This window comes from Dermacentor variabilis, chromosome 4 (genome assembly GCF_050947875.1).
Source record: "Dermacentor variabilis isolate Ectoservices chromosome 4, ASM5094787v1, whole genome shotgun sequence".
Taxonomy (NCBI): Eukaryota; Metazoa; Arthropoda; class Arachnida; order Ixodida; family Ixodidae; genus Dermacentor; species Dermacentor variabilis.
The window spans coordinates 92,565,586-92,584,844 of NC_134571.1; the positions used below are offsets into that span (position 1 = coordinate 92,565,586).

General features: G+C 43.3%; 1 protein-coding gene across 2 annotated transcripts in view; it reads left to right on the forward strand.

Moving 5' to 3' along the window:
* Positions 1 to 13,967, forward strand: part of LOC142577853 (fatty acyl-CoA reductase 1-like) — a 41,327-nt gene extending 27,360 nt beyond the window's left edge. Inside the window, exons 7-13 of one of the 2 annotated variants that reach the window (XM_075687288.1) lie at positions 493 to 667; positions 1,476 to 1,520; positions 1,659 to 1,777; positions 5,011 to 5,250; positions 7,426 to 7,555; positions 10,124 to 10,253; positions 13,588 to 13,967. In XM_075687288.1, coding sequence (XP_075543403.1) covers positions 493 to 667; positions 1,476 to 1,520; positions 1,659 to 1,777; positions 5,011 to 5,250; positions 7,426 to 7,555; positions 10,124 to 10,249 — 835 coding nt within the window. In that variant the 3' untranslated portion in view covers positions 10,250 to 10,253; positions 13,588 to 13,967. The remainder of the gene's footprint in view (positions 1 to 492; positions 668 to 1,475; positions 1,521 to 1,658; positions 1,778 to 5,010; positions 5,251 to 7,425; positions 7,556 to 10,123; positions 10,254 to 13,587) is intronic. The other variant, XM_075687289.1, reaches the window with a different exon arrangement.
* The last annotated feature ends 5,292 nt before the right edge of the window (positions 13,968 to 19,259 follow it).

The window sequence follows — 19,259 nt, forward strand, 5'->3', positions numbered from 1 at the left end:
GTTGGGATGACGGTGGCTTAAGAATGAAGTGTCATTTAAACTGCCACGCGATATTTAAGCATTCAAGCGATATATGGATTATGTTTTAAGGTTGAATTCACTAACAACTGCTTTCTGGGATTCGTCAACATACGTACTAAAAATAAAGAGAGAAAGATCTTGCTTATACGTACTGCAAGACACTCATATCGTACTTGGAATGCGAACCTTGTTAGTTACCACATACCGCATGAAATTGAAGTTGCAGAAGTTGCAGTTCAAGCAAAAACAGACACCTATTTTGCCAAAAAAGCTAGTTGGTGAAATTAGCTAATAGTGACAATATGACTTGTCACCCAAGACATGTCTGCCTCGTCAAGAAATCTAACTGAAATAGTGGGCTATCTTTGACTAGAACTAGCGATGTTATATTTTTCAAGCTTCAATATATAGGCGTCCAGCACATGTCAGTGCACGTGTTATTAATGGGATGTGTCGCTTTGTCAATGACAGGTCTTTAGGTGAGAAGGCTGTGGAATCTATGAGCGACCTTCAGTTTGGCCAGCCGAATAATTACGCTTTGAGCAAGGCTGTTACTGAGTCTCTTTTGCTGGATAAACAAAGAGAGCTTCCCCTTGCTATCGTCAGGCCCTCTATTGTTACTGCATCGTGGAAGGAGCCATTGCCGGTAAGCGTTCAGTATGCCGAATAGTTTTAGATTTTTAGGGGAGCTGCAGCTAGTATAGTTAGCACCCATACTCGAGACCAGGACAAAATCAGGACAGTAATTAGCTCTTGTGCGTGTGTGTTTTGCCTTCTGCCACTATTTCAAGCTCATGCGCTGAATAATGTGGAAAATGTTCTAAAAAGGCCATGACTGTACGCCTATATATGGGAGTTCCGCAGTAAATTTCGTGCAGAAGCGGCAGCGGCGGGGGTGACGACTACATGTGGCAGTGTGGTCGGTACCGACGATGCATGTGTAGGCGCATTGTATAAAGAAAAGCCGGCGTGGCATAACCAGCGCGCCATACGGGAACATGCGTGAGATATAGCTGAGAGTGTAAAAGTGAAAAGCTCTTATGCAGCGAAATGTCTTAAAGGACTCGAGTATAACGAAAGAATCGCACAGGATACAACGAAGCGTATGTACAGTCACGGATCCATTTGGAGCAGTGACAGAACAGACCTCTACAACTTCAGAAGGCTGTGGGGACTCCTGCGTACAACTTGTCTTTGGCGCGCGAGTTATTTCGGTTTACATATAACTACGAATTTTTCTCGTCTGCTGAGTCAAGAATCTTGTGACATGTAATGACCACGGTGTCGTAGATACGACGTCGCGCGCTATGCGTGCGCTAGCTTTGCCTTTGGTTAGCTGTAGCACTTCGTGCGCAATGCAGAAGCAAGAAAAGCCTAACTGCAGCTTTCATAATGGGCATACGATACGCTCGGTCCGGGCGAGGCTATTGAAACAATCTGTTTCTCCTTTAAAGGGGTGGATAGACAATTACAAGGCCTGCACAGGAATCGCCGTGTCGGTGAGTGGAAATTAAACATTTCGTCAAGTCTTATCTTCGATCTTACATTTTCCATGTTGCATACAAAAAGACAGTGACACATTCACAGCTTCGTTAGCGGGATGCTAAGATACCACTGTTTTCCGCCATGATTTGCAGATAAGCATGGGCTTGCTGCCGTCATTGTTACTTTCTAAAGACTGCGTTGCCGACCTTATTCCTGTGGACGTCGTCGCCAATACACTTATTTGCATTGCCTGGAAGGTAGCTTCAACAAGGTAATTATTGTGCCGTTAAGCTGTACGTTTAAGGAGAGCATTCTGTTTTGAAACACTATGCCATATTTATGATAATGTTTAACAGCTACATCGCCTGTAACTAGCGAGCCCTCAAAAAAATTTTGTGCATTCTGCCCTTCGCCTGACAGTCTTTCTAGTCAGTCAACCTAGTGAAAGTGGTAGTCTAAACAAGCAATGTGGACGTCTTAATTGAACCTTTTTCTTTATCAATCAATGTACTCCGGAAGAGACTTCATTTGTTGCTTTGCGTGCAAGATCATACGTCATGCGTGGCAAAGTGAGAAAATACAGTTCAGACTTCTGTGTAGTATAATGTGAAAGACTGCAGAGGACACATAAAATTAAGATGCCATAAACAATAGTGAAATTGGTAACAAACTATATCTATGAGAAATGAGGACACTTGTGTAAATAAACTAACACGGTACACTTGCGCTAATAATAGAGTAATAATGACAATATAAAATATTAAGTCGTACAACTATAAGTTAGTGCGTATTATTATTATTATTATTATTATTATTATTATTATTATTATTATTATTATTATTATTATTATTATTATTATTATTATTATTATTATTATTATTATTATTATTATTTCACTGTTAATTATTCTTTCTTTATATATAAACCGTCATCTGATGGTACTATCCACCAGAGCCACAGTTTTCCACTGGAATTCCCAGCTCAGTGCTCTTTTACAAGAATTTCATCAGTGAATACCTCAGGCGTATGAGGGCTTCTTTGTACAGCTGCCCCGATATTTGTACTACGGCCCGACCGCCATTACTAAAGGCTACGGCAGTATCGTTGTACGTGTGATGGCATCAATCTTTGATAGCAGCAGGAATAATTCCTCTTTCACGCATGCTTGGAAAACGACTCGAATTCTGTTTTTAAACAGGCTCCAAGATGGATGTCGCAAACTAGTGGCAGATTTCTCTTCTCTCTGCGGTTTCCAAAAGTTTTAATTTAGCTATTCGCAGTTTATTGCCGTTCAACGTAAAAAAGCTTCTTGTTACAAACCAGCGTGGACTTCTTTCTGGTTGCTCAACAACAAACAACCTTGTCAGCTTTGTGGTGCAGGTTTCCACGCCCGTGAAGTAAAGAAGCAAGTTGATGTTGTGTACTGACACCTCATCAAAGACTTTGACCTTATCAATCATCCCTTACTACTCAAGAAGCCTGCCCAATACGGTGTTGAAGCTGCTATTATAGCTCTGCTAAGCAACTATGTCATCGATAGGTACTGCTTTGTTAGCGTCAATGATCATTCCTTTTTCGCCTATACGGATTTAGCCTATACGGCATCTGATGGTGTGCCCCAATTAAGCTTCCGTGTTAGGTCCACTTCTCTTCTTGATGTTCATCAATGACGTTTCCTCGGCAATCTATCAGTCTTAGTTTATTCTTTACGCTGACGACATCAAAATAATTAAGGAAGGAGACAGTATCGAGGACTGACGCGCTCTGCACTGCGACCGACCCTAATTCTCTCCATGGTACCAGTTAAACGGATTCCCTCTAAATTATTCGAAAACCAGAATTTTGTCCTATTCGCGTAAAACCAACACTACGTTGTTTCCGTATTCTATTGATCAAGCAGTGTAGACGAAGGTTGTTGAAATAAGCAACCTCAGTGTGCTTTTTGATAGTACGTTAACCTTTTCCGCATTCTAAACGCGTCGCATGGTCTGCGTGCGCTCGGTTCCGCCTGTACTTTCAAGAGATTTACGTACCCCACTTCCCGTCCTCAAATTGTTGACATCCACCTGTCTTCCTTTCCTTGAATGTGCCTCAGTGGTGTTTACTGACACAAGCAATTCAAATGAAGTTATTGTTAGGCGCGTAAAGAAAACGTTTATGGGTATATATATAAACATCCTTTTCTGAGCTCACGCCCAAACTACATTTCAAGTCTGAATAATCGTCCTACACTTCCTTCACTTAGCTGCACACGTAGTCGTACCAACGTCCTATTTTGTGCAAAATATTTCATAAATGTCGTACGTGTTCGGATCTACAAGCTTCTCTTTCCTGTGGTTTCCGCATAATAACAATAATAGTAACAATAATAACAATAATAATAATTTTAAATATCATATACAAGGGATCTTAGGAAAGTATATATATATATATATATATATATATATATATATATATATATATATATATATATATATATATATATATATATAGTGTGTGTGTGTGTGTGTGATGCCTTTTCTTATATGCGTCAGTATTAAAGCTACAGGTTGTTCATGGCAGTAATGACAAAATTTATTTATTTATTATTAATAATATTATAAACATACTGATGCCATCTTGCTCCATCTTGCTCAGCAATTGAGAAGGAAGTTCAGGCGTCTCCGCTGCTGAGGCACAGGAATGGGAGGCCGTATTTTGCAACGATATCTTAAATCGTTTATCGTTTTCCTTTTCACCATAGACTCAAGCGCTTTCTGAGTCCTGCTGTCGCCGGTATCGGCCACTCGGCGGGGCAGACGATAGGACATTAATGGAATGAGAGCAGTGAAATAATCTTTAAAATGGTCCTTATTTGCAATATTTCCTCAGTACAAAGGAACTGCATGAAGTTAAGGGATTCTGGGCGCTTGCCTCAGCTTTGAAATAAAAAATCGCGTTTAGTCGCACGAACTCTCGCATCCGCCACTAGGTAGCGCTCGTTGCCTATCCTGGACGTAAAACGACAGCAATTAACAAAGCATGTGCTGTTTGTGTTTCTGATGTCATACATGCACAAAACGTAGTGTGTTGTAGTCCAGTAAAGAAGATAGTGAACGCGTTATGCTAGCCATGGCTAGCATAACGTGGCAGGGCATCATAACGTGGCAGGTCGTTATGCTAGCCATGGCAGGGCATTGATTCTTCAAGTCCCATTCGCGCAGTTGCTCGGACTCATGTATACTGACGCAAGCGGTATGGCATGTTGTGCTCCCAGTCTTAAACGGACAATCACATACGCTGCCATGAACCGCGCATTTTTTCCGCGAATTTTTCCTGCTTTTTCGACATAATGTACTTGCCTTGTGCGCGCGCGCGTGTGCGTGTGCGTGTGCGTGTGTGTGCGTGTGCGTGTGCGTGTGCGTGTGCGTGTGTGTGTGTGTGTGTGTGTGTGTGTGTGTGTGTGTGTGTGTGTGTGTGTGTGTGTAGAATTGCACATCACGAAAACCCATTCCATTTCGCAGGCCAACGCGGCTGAAGGTGTACAACTGTACCAGTAGCGCCTTTCAAACGCACACATGGGGTGAGGTGCTGGCGCAAGTAAAAAGGGTTGCGGTGCAATTCCCCTTGCCGAATGTGGTACGCGCACCCGGCGTCATGGTGACCACCAGCAAAGTCTTGTATCGTCTGATCCTGTTCTTTCGGTGTTACGTGCCTGCATTCTTCGGAGACCTCGCCTTGCGGTTAACTGGGAAGGAAGCTAGGTTAGTTCTGCAAGCACTCGAGGTCTCTGAAAGGGTTACATTGTTTTTTTTTTGGCCGCACCAAATTCTAGCTCTTGCTTTAAATTACTCCATGAGGCGGCCTCTACTTCTATGTCAAATCAACATGATTATTTGAAGAATTACCCTAATTACCCTAATTAACTTATGAAATATTTATTTTACGGCAGATATATTAATATATGTATACAGAGTTCGCGAGGCGTATCCACTTGGAACGCATTCTCAGGACAGCACCAGTTTCGAGATATTAGTTATCAAAGTGTCCGACAAGATGCATTGGCGTTCCAGTTATGTTTAAGAAAACGCAGTTCTATGCATTGAACCACAAAGTAACTGGAACACGAATGCACTTCGTCAGACACTTTGAAAATTATTATCTAGAAACTGGTGCAGTCCTCAGAACTCGTTGTAAATGGGTACGCCTTGAGAACTCACCCGCTGTAATTCGCAAATTGAAATAGGCGTCGTAAAGTAATTAATTAGAAAGTTAATCAATGTAATTATACAATGTTAATATATAACGTAAGTATATACAATGTAAGTATATAGCGTGTACATGGGAATTAGTAACAGCAAAGACTTAGATATCGACAGCGTGCATGCAGATGAAACCATTGAAATATGTGTTACCCATAATATATCCCTTAATTTCACACATCTACAACCTTGCATTTGACTGCAGGGTTTTTCCCAACGTAATGAAAACTGCAAAAGTATCTGTCATGTTTAATGTGGCGACCAAAATGTACCAACAAATTATAGACCGATTTGAGTACTCCCTGTGTTTTCCAAAGGTCTGGAAAAAGTCATTTCTTCAAGAATAAGTAAGTTTTCTGACAACCTTAAGGTAATATCTGAGTCACAAATTGGTTTAAGAACTGGTAAATCTACAGAAACAGCGTTATTAACAACGAAGGAAATAAGTTTGAACAATATTAATAAGAACTTGTGCACGGTGGGCCTTTTCCTTGATTTTAGTAAGGCTTTTGACTGCTTAAATCATACAATTCTTGTTAACAAACTTAAAATGCACGGAATCCGTGGTGGACAACTCACATTGCTTGAAGGATATCTCCAAAACAGAAGCCAGTCGGTGTCTTTAGACAATGTACTTTCATCCCTTTTGCCTCTCAGTTGTGGTGTCCCACAAGGGAGCATATTGGGACCCCTTTTGTTCAGTACGTACATAAACGATATTGTAAGCATAGATCCTTCCATTGATTTTGCGATACACGTGGATGGCACACTACTTCTTTCAGGCCCTAACCTTAACGATCTAATGGTTAAATGTAATGATCGACCTACTAATTAAATTGTCTAGGTGGTCAAGGGCGAATAAGTTAAGAATTATTCCTACAAAGTACAATGCTTTATTTCGCGCAAGAAACAAACCGATAATACCGCATTGCATGCTTCACTTTGAAGATCACCAAATACTAATAGTTGAAGTACACAAGATACTTGGAGTATATTTTTCCTGTTACTTAAATTGGTATGCCCATACTGACTTTGTCTGCAAGAAACTCAGCTGTCTGCGGAGTTCTGTCGCGATGTCGTGAAACTTTACCTTTGAAGTGTAAATTACCAGTTTATTACGTACTTTTTTTCTAACCTTAACCTTAACCTTCTATACTTCGTTTTTGGTCTGCGAATTTTCTATTGACTTTGATTTTGGAATAGTGAGTTCTTTCACAATAAAACTTCATGTTTTGTCGCAGATATTACCCAATTCGTCATTCCTGTCATCAGCCGCAAACTTTGCTCCTCGCGTTTCATTTTTGGAGAAGTAGGGATTTATATGACAGTACTAATTTTGACTCGGATGATGATAATGAAAACATATATAAAGAATTTACTCCGAAACAGCGCCTCTGAATCAGTGGATATTCAGAAAAGCAAGATTTGTTTTTAAAAGAAGAAAAATGTTTATTCCACAAAGAAAGGGGGTATGTTGAGTACATTGTCCCTGAAGTACGGCTCCCATAAATTGTGTGTATTTTATCTGCGACATGTTATGCATACGCGAAATCACATGCGTCTATAATTATGGCATACACGAAAAACACGACGTCATGACTGTCAATAGAGCCTAGAATTTAGCAAAGAAAGTTTGGAAAAAATAACACATTTCCTTTTATTGATTCGTCATTTCAGCTTCGTTGCCAAGTATCGCAAGGCTATAAGTGGCATGGACGCCACGAGCTTTTACACCACTAACAGCTGGATATTCCGATCAGACAACGTCATGGAACTGATGAACGATATGTCTCCAACAGACAAGCAGGTGGGGTCTCCATTCTGTGGCTTTTGCTTGAAAAGTTAAATTGGCGGTAGTTTCCACTGCTGACTTACTTACCTCCTATCTCAAACGATTCTTAACTCGAATCTTTTCGTCCACACCACTGAGTTGAGCACAGCGACATTATTCGACTTAAGAACGCGCTACACTTGTCAAGAATTTCGTTGTAGCGTCAATGCATGGCCTCCGAGATTCGGCAAAGCGTGCTGTACAGCGCGCGCCGCTTGGAGGTCATGTTTAATGGAGCACAGTGACCACTATATTGAGGGGTAGATTTAGGATGAGCTTTTTTATCTAGTCACGGCTAGGTGGCGTGTGCCGTCACCCGATTTAAAGGTTCATTCAACCATCCATTGAGTCGAGGAGAAGTGTTGAGTGAAGGGATGCCCTAGATGCTGATTGCGCGCACTGTCGGAATCGATGTGAGCGAAGCCTCCGATTCCAACAGTGCATGCAATCAACTCCAGTGCCGCGGCCAATGGAATACCGGTGCACCATGCAACCCCAAGTGTGCGTACTTTTTCCACTGCGCCGCTGCTGCCACCTGGTGACGTCCTGCTTGTGCTATCCGATAAGCACGTGTTACTACCTCTCCTCCCGCTTCCTCCTCAAAGCGCCCCTTATCTCACTCTCCTCACCACCAGCGTCCTCTTCTCCACCTTCCAACAACCACCACCGACCTCAGCATCTAAACCCGTAATACGCTCATAAGTCAACCGAAAAGGATGCTCATTCAAACTCACTAGCAATAGTAAGATCTTGATGAAGGCTAGTTGGTTCATATTTAGAACTGAAGTTAAACAGCACGAATAAAACAAGGACACGAGGAAAAAAATACCAGCGCTTGTCTGTGGCATTTGTTTCCTCGTGTCCTTGTTTTATTCGCACTGTTTAACCTCAGTTCACAAGCAAATATTTTCGCAACCTATGTTCTCACTCACACTCGTGGGCACTCACACCCGCCGGCACTCACCCACCTTTTTACTCACGCCCACTCAAACTCACCAACATTTACACGCGTTCATAGTAAATTCCATTCGCGCTTACCACCACACATTCTGACTCGTACTCGCGTCAGCACCCACTCACTCCCGTACGTACGTTTACTCACACTGGCCGGCGACCGCTCACGTTCATACTCACTTCTACTCAAAATCACCGTCACTGGCTTTCCTTTGCCCCTGAGTTAACAAGCACTCACTCCTATTGGGCTCACAATAGCGTCCATTCCCACCCTACACGACTCCCTAATTCTCCACCTCATGCCTGTGAAATGGCTGTCGAGCGAGTATCAGTCAGAGTACTCGTGAATGCGTATACCGACTTATGGTTATTAGCAAAGTTCATTTTTAATGCAACCTCTAACGTAACCCGAGTAACGCAGAAAGGTCACATCCGCGTTAACCCAATCCATCCAGCGACCACATCATCGAAACCCGTCCTGCTCCGCAACGAAAGCTCCGCTTTAACATGATAGCCTGTGCAAACACTTAGCAAGGATTTCGTGACCACGCATATAAATACCCTTTTGGTAAAAAAAAATGTTCGCGGCGCTGTATGAGGAGCGTCTTCAAAGCATCGTACCCCAGAACCACAACGCGTCGAAAAGGAATGAGGTCATCGTCTGCACTCCGAAGACAGACGCAAGCGATCCCTAAATGTCCTCTGAACTCCTGATGCATCTTTGTTTTTCCTTGAACGCGCAGAACTGCCGCAAATGTTTGCTGGAGTGTGGAAGCAACCCAGAGTCTACGTTTATTTGTTGCTTATTAGAAGTTTTCTTCATTAAAACTAGCTTTGTTTCTTTTTCGTCGAACAAATGGCGAGGGAGATCCCGTTTGGTGTAAGATACCAGTATATCCTAACTCGAGGTTTGGCTTTTGCGTTTACACTAGGTGTGGTTGAGTGCAACGTACTGAAGACATTTTATTATTGTCGCGCTTTTCAAGAAATGCTTCCGCGGATGTAAAAAAAAAAGCAAAAGGTAGTAAAGTGTCACTGAAGTGTCGTACAACGCGAGAAAATTTCCTGCGGAGGAATCAATTCGATCATCTGGGTAGGATCAATCATCTGGGTAGAAGTTTCGGGCAACCTTCTGTTTGCGAAAACTTCGTCTAGGCAGCTTTCAAAATGAATGCTAAAAAAAAAGCTGATAACCTTTGACATATGGCTCACTAATGGCTATGCTTTTAGGCGACAATGATTCAGCGATGTCCTGGAAAAAAATCTGTGATAAAATTTATGGACGTTTTTTTTTCTAAAAGCACTGAGTGTTCCATTAGTGTTATGTTCTATATACTATCTATATACTATATGTGGGCGACAGCGTTCCAGCCATTCTGTAACAGTAATAATGGCGTCGCTGTTCATAACGGCTATGCGTTTAGGTCACAATGAGTCAGCGATGTCCAAGAAAAAAATATCCGATGAAATTTACGGACGTTTTTCTAAAAGCACTGAGTGTTCCATTGGTGTTCTGTTCAATGGACTATATGCGGGTGACAGCGTTCCAGCCATTCTGTAACATTAGTAATGAAGTCGCTGTTCGTGCAGTTGTTCGACATTGACGTGCGGAAGCTGGACTGGTGCCAGTACTGGGATAACTACATGTTGGGCATTCGCAAGTATCTATTCAAGGTCGAGGATACAGAGCTTCAGCAAGGGCGTGAAAACGTCTGACACGGTAAGCGTACGGAAAAGCGCGCATCATGAGTTGGACGGTGGGCTTTCGGAGTTCTTCTGTCCTAGAACACGTGAGCGTATAGCGCAGAGAAAGAACAAAAAGCCGGCTACGTCAAAGCGTGTTTCGCTGCAAATTACGTCTAAGCGAGTAATTAGGCGCCCCAGCGCCACGTCAGTAGATGGTAGAGACGTCAGTGGCGGCTTCATAACAATGTTGTAGTAGTTCAATTTTGAACCTTTACAGCCCACACCCAAATTCATGGACACAGCATGACGAGTTTATGCTCCTGAAGGCATGACTGGAATTTTCAACAAGATAAATTTACTGCGCGCAGATTACATGTGTGTAAAGTTGCCTAATCTATTATTGTTCCATAAATGTGTTTTGTCCACAGAAATATGTTATTGACGAACAGACACCTATATAGCGTCTGAAGGCGTATCCTATGCGCAGCATCTGCATTAAGGATCGAACGCGGCTAATATGTGCACTCTCTGTCTTCTGCTGGGCCCTAGAAGAAAGTACATTAACCACCTCTTGCGGTTTCGGCAAGCGTCATCCCATGGTGGGCAAAACGTGCAGAAGGAAACAAAAAAAAATGCAGCTATGGCAGCCCTTAGAAAAGTTGTTAATTACGGCGGTCGCCTGACTCCAGCGTTGTCATGAATAATTCATTAAGGCGAAGCTTCAGCTCAGGTGCTCCTATGTAAATACACGTAAAAGGAGGAATCGTTTTACTCGGCAACCACTACACCAAACTTGACGAGGTTTGTTGCATATAAAAGAAGAACTTGAGATGTAGTGACTGTTGGGTCTGGAATTTTTTATTTAGGCCGTCAATTTTCAGAAAGCGAAACTATCAAGTTTACAACTCTGTAACTCAGCAATAAAAATGATACCACAATTCTGTGAATTGCATGTCATAGTACATCTAAAGATGACAAAACTGATATTTTACACATGAATCTAAAAAAAATTAGCAATATGGAAATACAGCTCTTGCAGAACCCTCATACACAACGTAACAAGTTCACGCAAGATATAAATTTACATATCAAATTTTTCCAGTTCTAATGATATAATGGGTTCCGTTTACATAACCGCGATATCTGTTCTTGATGCAGAGCTACTAATTTGTAAACTTCGTGCTTCAATTTCTTTTTAAGACTTTTGAATTTTTCGAAATTCTTGACATATTTAAGGCCCTAACCCGAAATTCCGCTTCCAACAGTCACTAGAACTTAATTTTCTTTCCCAAATCCAACAAATGTCATTAAAATCGGTCAAGGGGTTATCTCAGAAAAAAAAAGTGTTTTTGCGGTTTACACGCATTTGAATAGGCCGCGTCAGAGTTGGGCTCGAGCTAAAGCGTCCTCTTAGATGTAAAACTGCATATACGGCACAGCCTAAGAAATCATATTATTCAGCTTGTTTCGTGAAAACTCTCAACCTCGCCATTTTAGTGCTAAACTGTAATCCGTCTTGAAAAGCACCACTTAAGACAACGACCAGTGAAAGAACACCGACCTATCATCATCATTATCATCATCATCAGCAGCAGCAGCAGCAGCAGCAGCAGCTTGGTTACGCCCACTGCAGGGCAAAGGCCTCTCCCATACTTCTCCAACAACCCCGGTCATGTACTACGTGTGGCCATGTCGTCCCTGCAAACTTCTTAATCTGATCCGCCCACCTAACTTTCTGCCGCCCCCTGCTACACCTCCCTTCCCTTGGAATCCAGTCCGTAACCCTTAATGACCATCGATTATCTTCCCTCTTCATTACATGTCCGCCCATATATATATATATATATATATATATATATATATATATATATATATATATATATATATATATATATATATATATATATATACATACAATCCTTGCAAGTCATTATTGAATCCTCCATTACTTTCTGCCTATCTATACGCGTTCCTATTTACCTGATCAGCTCCGCCAACTAACTGAGGGCTTTGTTTGATATTTGGCAAAAATAAGAGAGCTAAATACTTTAGCAGACTGTTTAGAGTGCGTGGGTGTCAGTTCGGGTCAACACCACAATCAGTAGCAGCAGCAGCAGCAGTCTATCTTTACGTCCACTGCAGAGCGAAAGCCTCTCCGAGCGATATCCAATTACTCCTGGTCTGCGCTAGTTGATTTCAACTTGCAACAGCAAATTTCCCAATTTCCTCACCCCACCTATACTTTCTGCCATCCTCCACTGCGATTCCCTACCCATTCTGTAGCTCTAATGGTCCGCCGATTATATTCCGTGCTCATTACATGGACTGCAAAGCTCCATTTTATTTTCTTAATGTCAACTAGAATATAGGCTATCCCCGTTTGATCGCTGATAGACACCGCTCTCTTCCTGTCACTTTAACTTACACCAACCATTCATCGTTCTATCGCTCTTTGCGGGATCCTTAATTTGTTCTCGATCTTTTTTGGTAACCTCCAAGTGTCTCTCCCATATATAACACCTTTAGAAGACAATGATTTTACACTTTTCTCTTCAATGATAGTGGTAAGCTTCCAGTCGCGATTTTGGCAACGCCTGCCATACGCAATCCAACCCATTTTTATTCTTCTGTAAATTTCTCTCTCACGACCAGGATCCCCTGTGAGGAATTGACCTAGATAAACGCACTCCTGTAGAGACTACAGAGGCTGAGTGACACAGACTATAGAGGCAAAACCTTCATTTTAAGTTATAGGTTGACCTGAAACAAGAACCGAAAATTCCAAAAACCAAAAATATAGACCCCGTTGTCTGAATACCTTTCTTCTTTCTCTGCTACAGTTTAATGTTTGATATTTAATACATGATAGTTTATAAAATATTTAATATCGTGTAAACACTTCGTCTGTGCATCACTTTCTCTTTTACCTCGTCTTACGTAAAAAGAAGTTCACATTAAAAAAAAAAAGTGGTGTGTGGTCTGAGCCACTGTTTACAGTATCGTATATTTAAAAAATGTACATTGACTCCTCTAAGTAAATTGTTGAATCGTTCCAGCTGAGTACGTTATCGTAGAGACAAGAAACTTATCATAAAGAAAAACTGCTTTTACAGTGAACACACACACTCTCGCACACGCACACACGTACACACACGTACACACACGCACATAGACGCACATAGACGCACGCACACACACATGCGCGCACATACGCACAGCGAGAGAGAGAGAGAGAGAGAGGGCGAGAGAGATAGACAGAATGATTACAAAGGTTACAGAGCAAGAAAAAAATGAGTAAAATAGCATGGCTTATCTTCAAAGCCCAACTAACGATACAATATTTCTCCATGTGTTTTTATTTTTTGCAGGCTCAATGTCATGCGCTGCTTCCGGAAACTTACTGTGGCCGTGTTTGTGCGGCAACTTGTAGTGATGACGATGTAATGGAACACCTGGTTCTCCCTGTACGGGTTTTGCCAGATGGTTGTGACTTCAGCGATTCCTACGGTCTCTCTACTCTTGCCACTTGGCTGGTCACTGTAGGGCTTGCAATTGATGGCAACATCATGGCCCCGGAATTATATTTCTAGATATGCCTACGAGTTGAAAAAAACATAGGAAAAGAAGGAACCGCGTGCGTAAGCAAACGTACCAGGAACCTGCGCGTTTGTAGAGCCTATACCACGTGTCAGTACTCTTGACAATCTGTTCCTTAAGCAAGCAGGTACTGAATAAAAACAAGCCTGCTGTATTCCATGCCATTGTTGTTGTATTACTCGCCGTGGTTGCTTAGTGTATTTGGCATTGCACTCCTAAGCACGAGGTCGCGGTATTAAATCCGGCCACGGCGGCCGCGTTTAGATGAGGGTGAAGTGCAAAAAAGACGTCCGTGTGCCGTGCATTCGATGCACTTAAGGAAGCCCAGCTAGTCGAAATTACTCTGGAGTCCCCCAGCATGCCTCATAATTAGATCGTGGTTTCGGGGCATTAAACATCCGAATTTAACTTTTACTGCTGTTGTATTTTCCTGCGCTTGTTTTCAGTGACTGCATACATAGAAAGGGAGCACCGTGAGCCTTTCCTGCCCTCTGGCTTGTGTGAGCCGGCGCGGTGCGTCCTCCTTGAATGCGTTGGCGTCGCGTTCTCTGGAACGATTGATAGATGTTTTAGCTCGTTCTCCGAAAAATTTACGTGATGTCCGTTCATACAAGGCCACTGGGAAACCACGTCCTAGCCTTTCGCTGTTGTAGTAACTACAGTACGTGAAAATGTCTCCTGGCTGCGCAAACAGGTAACGTGCATTATCTTCCGGGGTTTGAGTGCGCGTTGTGCGCTATTTTGGCTGTATCGGGTATTCGCTCTACGAGGAGTAGAGGCGTCTGCGAATTGCCAGCGTCAATTGAAAAGAAAATACTCTCACTATCTGATTACTTGGCGTGGGAACAAAACATAAGAATGCTCGCGTACGGCCAACCAAATGCAGCTACAAAACATCTAAGCGCCAATCGTTACGAAATATTTGCGTCAGTCACCGGCTTCATTATTTCGCATTTCAAGTCGAGTAGACTTGAAATCACCATGCCTACGTTAGTCTTCTGCATGAGGCCGATGTCGCGGCTAAACACGCCAACCACTGCGGTTGGTAAATGAGCATGATACATATCCGCTTTATGCCTCGGCATTGCCTTTTTCCCTGTAAGGAGCCAGAGAGATAAACGAAGCCGGAAAGGCAGGGAGGGTAACCGGACCCGCACTGGGGGAAGGGTAAGGGGAAATGAAAGATGGAAAGAATGAAATCGTAATATTTAAAGACGATCACCTTAAAAAAATGTGAAGGCGACTTTAAATATATATATATATATATATATATATATATATATATATATATATATATATATATATATATATATATATATATATATATATATATATATATATATATATATATATAATGGGCGTATTTAGAGTGGGCGTGCCGACGAGACGGCATGGCATTATCTGTAAGCTGTCTTTTTAGTATTGGAAGTTGCGGAATCTTGAGTTTCGGTGACCCGTTGGTGCGAGAGGCAGACGAAGCATTCGCTCCCCGCTGCCCGCGCTTTACATGATAGCGTTGTCCCAGTGCGGCGGAGTCCGCAACGAACAGTAATCACCCCGTGTAAGGCTAGCCCCTGGGTACGGTTTGTCTTGGACCCATATAGGCGGGACAAATTACGATGTCTTAAAGTACAAAAGACAGGCTTGAGGCCTTCGTCAAGCACGGACAAATGTTTTTGCCTATTTTACGACTAAACTGGATCCGTATTCACGAAGCAGTTCTGACGACTTTCATGTTTTCAGCAGTTGAGTCAATAGACAATCCTTTTAAATCCCTCTGTGGTGGGAAAAACCGTACGCGGAAACGGAATTATTGTTGATGCTAGAAAACATTGGCACACTCGACGGTATTTGACATCTACGCAAAGCGCAGCATTGCGCCAGTCGTTGCAGCACGAGTCACCAACGTGCCTCGAGCTGGTGGGAGCCTTGCGGCCTGAGCTGCGCGTTGGGCACTCGGGAAGTTTTATCACACCGTCGTTATGAGAGGTGCCGCAGTGACACGGTATCCACTGACAGATCGTCTTGTGTGGCTAGTAAAGTGCGTAGTTGAGTAGTGGGATGTGTGCGCGTCCCTTGGCACAATGGAGCTGGCCTATGACCAAGGTACGCTGGCCCCTCTCGTACGCCTCGCAATCGAATACCTCATGCAGAGCCACATCGAGTGCAGAACGAGCGAAAACGTCGTGTTGCCCGCCATCAGCAACGCATATTTATTCACCAGCAGTTTTGCACTTTCCTTGAGTGACATGGGCGATATTGACGTGGGTCACGTCGATGTTCTGCACAGTGGGAGTGACGTTCTTGCGCTGTGGCTGAGAAGTGAATGTTCATGCACTTATTGGAATCAAAGTCTAATTTCAGTCTTATGCTTGTTGCCGTTAATAAACTGCCGTGATAATAAAGTAATGTGAATGGGAACACCAGCGTTGATGGCAATGTCTTGGGTCGTTGTGGATCTCTTTTGGCTATGGTCAAGCACATGCTACTTGTGGCATGCGTGCAGGTGTCTGCAGCACTCTACCTTCCCGAATGATTTTTTTTTCAGTAGAACAGCAATGCGTTAGAAAGACTAGTTCTAACTGGTTCAAGTTAAGAACGTCAATACAACATGCCAGCACCAGTGCTGCTTTCCCTTTGCCTCCCCGAAATCATGATAACGATAATGCATGTACATACTTCAGTGCTTCAGGCCACTCCTACGAATACAAGCTAAAATACGCGTCGTCAGTCAGTGGGGTCTCATATAACCAGGCTTCAGACCTAGCGGATCAAAATGAAAAGCCTTCATCTATACAAGCTGCTTGCGCAAGAAAGGAATTCGAAAGATACAATGGATGTCTGATTTGTATTTTTTCCCCTGTCAAAAGAGATGACGGAAGAAAAATGACCATTTATTTCTGCTCTCGAGATTTGGCCGCATTGATTCGGCACAGCATAGAAGAACGCAGCTGCTACCATTATCAGGTTAAAAATATATCTATAATCCATAATGGTATGACACATGACTATCGCGAAACAGTACAGCTATAAAGGAAATACATAAAGCATTCAGCAGCAAGTGAGCCGCACATGTTGAAGCCGAAACCATCTAGATAGACGCAACTGAAATTGAGTTTGCGAAACGAATCAATTAAGTACGAACTAAGTTAACAAAGTGAAATCGAAAGATAGGCTATAGGATGTTGTGCATGGAAGGGTTTTGAAAATTAGTACCAATGCTAACGTGTAGAGATCTTAGCATTGTCACCCACCTCGGTGTCTATGTGGCTATGGCGTTGCTCTTCTGAATTGGAAGGGGTATGCTCGGTCTCGGCCGCTGAAGCCGCGTTTCGGTGGGGGCGAAATGCAGAAAGCGCTCATGCTCTGCGAATTGAGGTACACATTAAAGAACCTTCGGTGGTCAAAACTGCAGTCCACTACGGCGTGACTCGCCCCTAATCAGATTGTGGTTTTGGCACGTAAGATCCCAGAAATTATTATTTAGTTTGGCGTCATGGGTGAGGTCAGCTGCGCCTTCTATGTCACACAATATATAACTAAATTGCAGGTTGACGCATGCGAAGAGACAAAAAAAAAATATCACCGCCCCTTCCAGTCCGTGAAGATGGTCGAACAGCGAAACTGTGTTAGTTACACCGAGTGTTACACCATGCAAGTGAAACTTCGCAAGCAGTCTATCTGTCTGTCTATCTATCTGCCCGGTTCTTCATTCCGCCGCCGCCGATGTGTTACCGCGTCTCGGGAGCGCAGCTCGGGGTCGGCCTCCCGGCGCTGCCGTTTAGACTCGGCATCTCTGGCCCCAAGCTCGGAGTCGGCCCTACGAAGACGAGCCGGCTCACGAGCCAGATCTCGCTGATGCTCGCGGTAGGCAGCTTCTTCCTCAGGAATATGCACTACCCGTGCTCTTCCCATAGTTGTAGCTGGGATGGAATGTGCGGAACCACTGATACAAAGCTCCATATATTGAGCGTAAGGCTCACTACTGGAAATGCGGGCGCTGCAATCATTTTGACGAATGGTTGGGTTGGTTTGACGATTGAGGTGGCTGGCAGCCACGTCAATCCAGCCACGTCAAGCGCCGGCAGCCACGCACTCCTAGTATCGCGTTTCAATCGCTGGCACTGTTCGTTGGCCGCAAATCACCAGCATAACACTTGTTTCTTAGGCAATCAATCGAGATCACCTCTTAAAAGCGTGTTCCTTTCTATGGTGAATATTTATGGCCATATTACTAAGACTTGAAATTTTGCATGTAGAGCTATATCAAGGGAAAGGATTGTTTGTGTGACACTTGTGCAGCTGTGATGCAGCTTTGGTGAACTTCAACTCCAGACCCTACGGTAAAATTTCCGTTCTGTGAGAAACAGAAAATACGGAGAATACCTCATCCATAGGTTCAAGACATTGCAACCAATAAGCATCAACGTTTCAAAGGGAGCTTTATAATCTATTCACTATGCTAAATTTTAAGCTCTAGGCAACCGCACTTAGTTATTTTTCATATGGTTTCTTCATGTTTTGATTTTCTTTCTCTTTTCTTTCCTCCCTTTCTTTTCTTCTTTTATTAATGTATTCATTCCGTTTTAGTATTTTTTCTACGAGCACCATTTTCTAGCGCTTCTTTTCTCTCTTTCAGAGAGACGATAGCTCACTGACCTCCAGCGGAGCGATAACCCCCCCCTGCACCCCCCCAACCCCCCACCCCATCGTCGTCCAGTCCCCTTCACGAAGAAACACACGGCCGTGTCACCGGCCGTGTGTCAGCCGGTGTCACGTTAACCGGCTCTCAATGACGCTATCTGACATTCCACCACCGACGTTCAATATCACACATTTCTTTTCCATTCTACACCTTCCCTGCTAACACACCCTCGGTCGTCGTCTCTCCCACCCGGATAACCCCCTCTCCCCTTTACAATAACCCTACCTAAATATTGGGGGCGAAGAGTTACGGAGTCGCCATCTGTCGCAGGCGCCTCTGTTGCGCAGTATGAGGGATCACGCGGCGCGCTCCTCATAGGTTTCACTTACTGCGCCTAATGAAAACGCCACGCTTCAGCCCTCCTGGACATTTATGTAGGTACGTTAAAAACGAGGGACGTTTTTAACTGTCGATATAATAATATTGGGCAAACTGAAAGCACAGAATCGTTTACAGACGCTATCTCTTTACCGAATACGTACAGTGAACGCCACTGCGCGCGGTCGCCGCGATGGAGTCTCCCGAACCGGCTTCTTGCGTGAAAGGTAGGCAAACGCTAATAGTAAACTATGTCGAATATGTTGTGGGCTGTCTGTATAACCAAATGGGGCATAACAGAATGAAGCCTCAATGCAGCGATCGCACGGGTACGCAGTGACCGATTACGCATCTGCATGCATGTCCGCGCACAATGTTTTGCTTTCGTTGTGAGCGCGTTTTTGCACTGTGCTGTCCGCT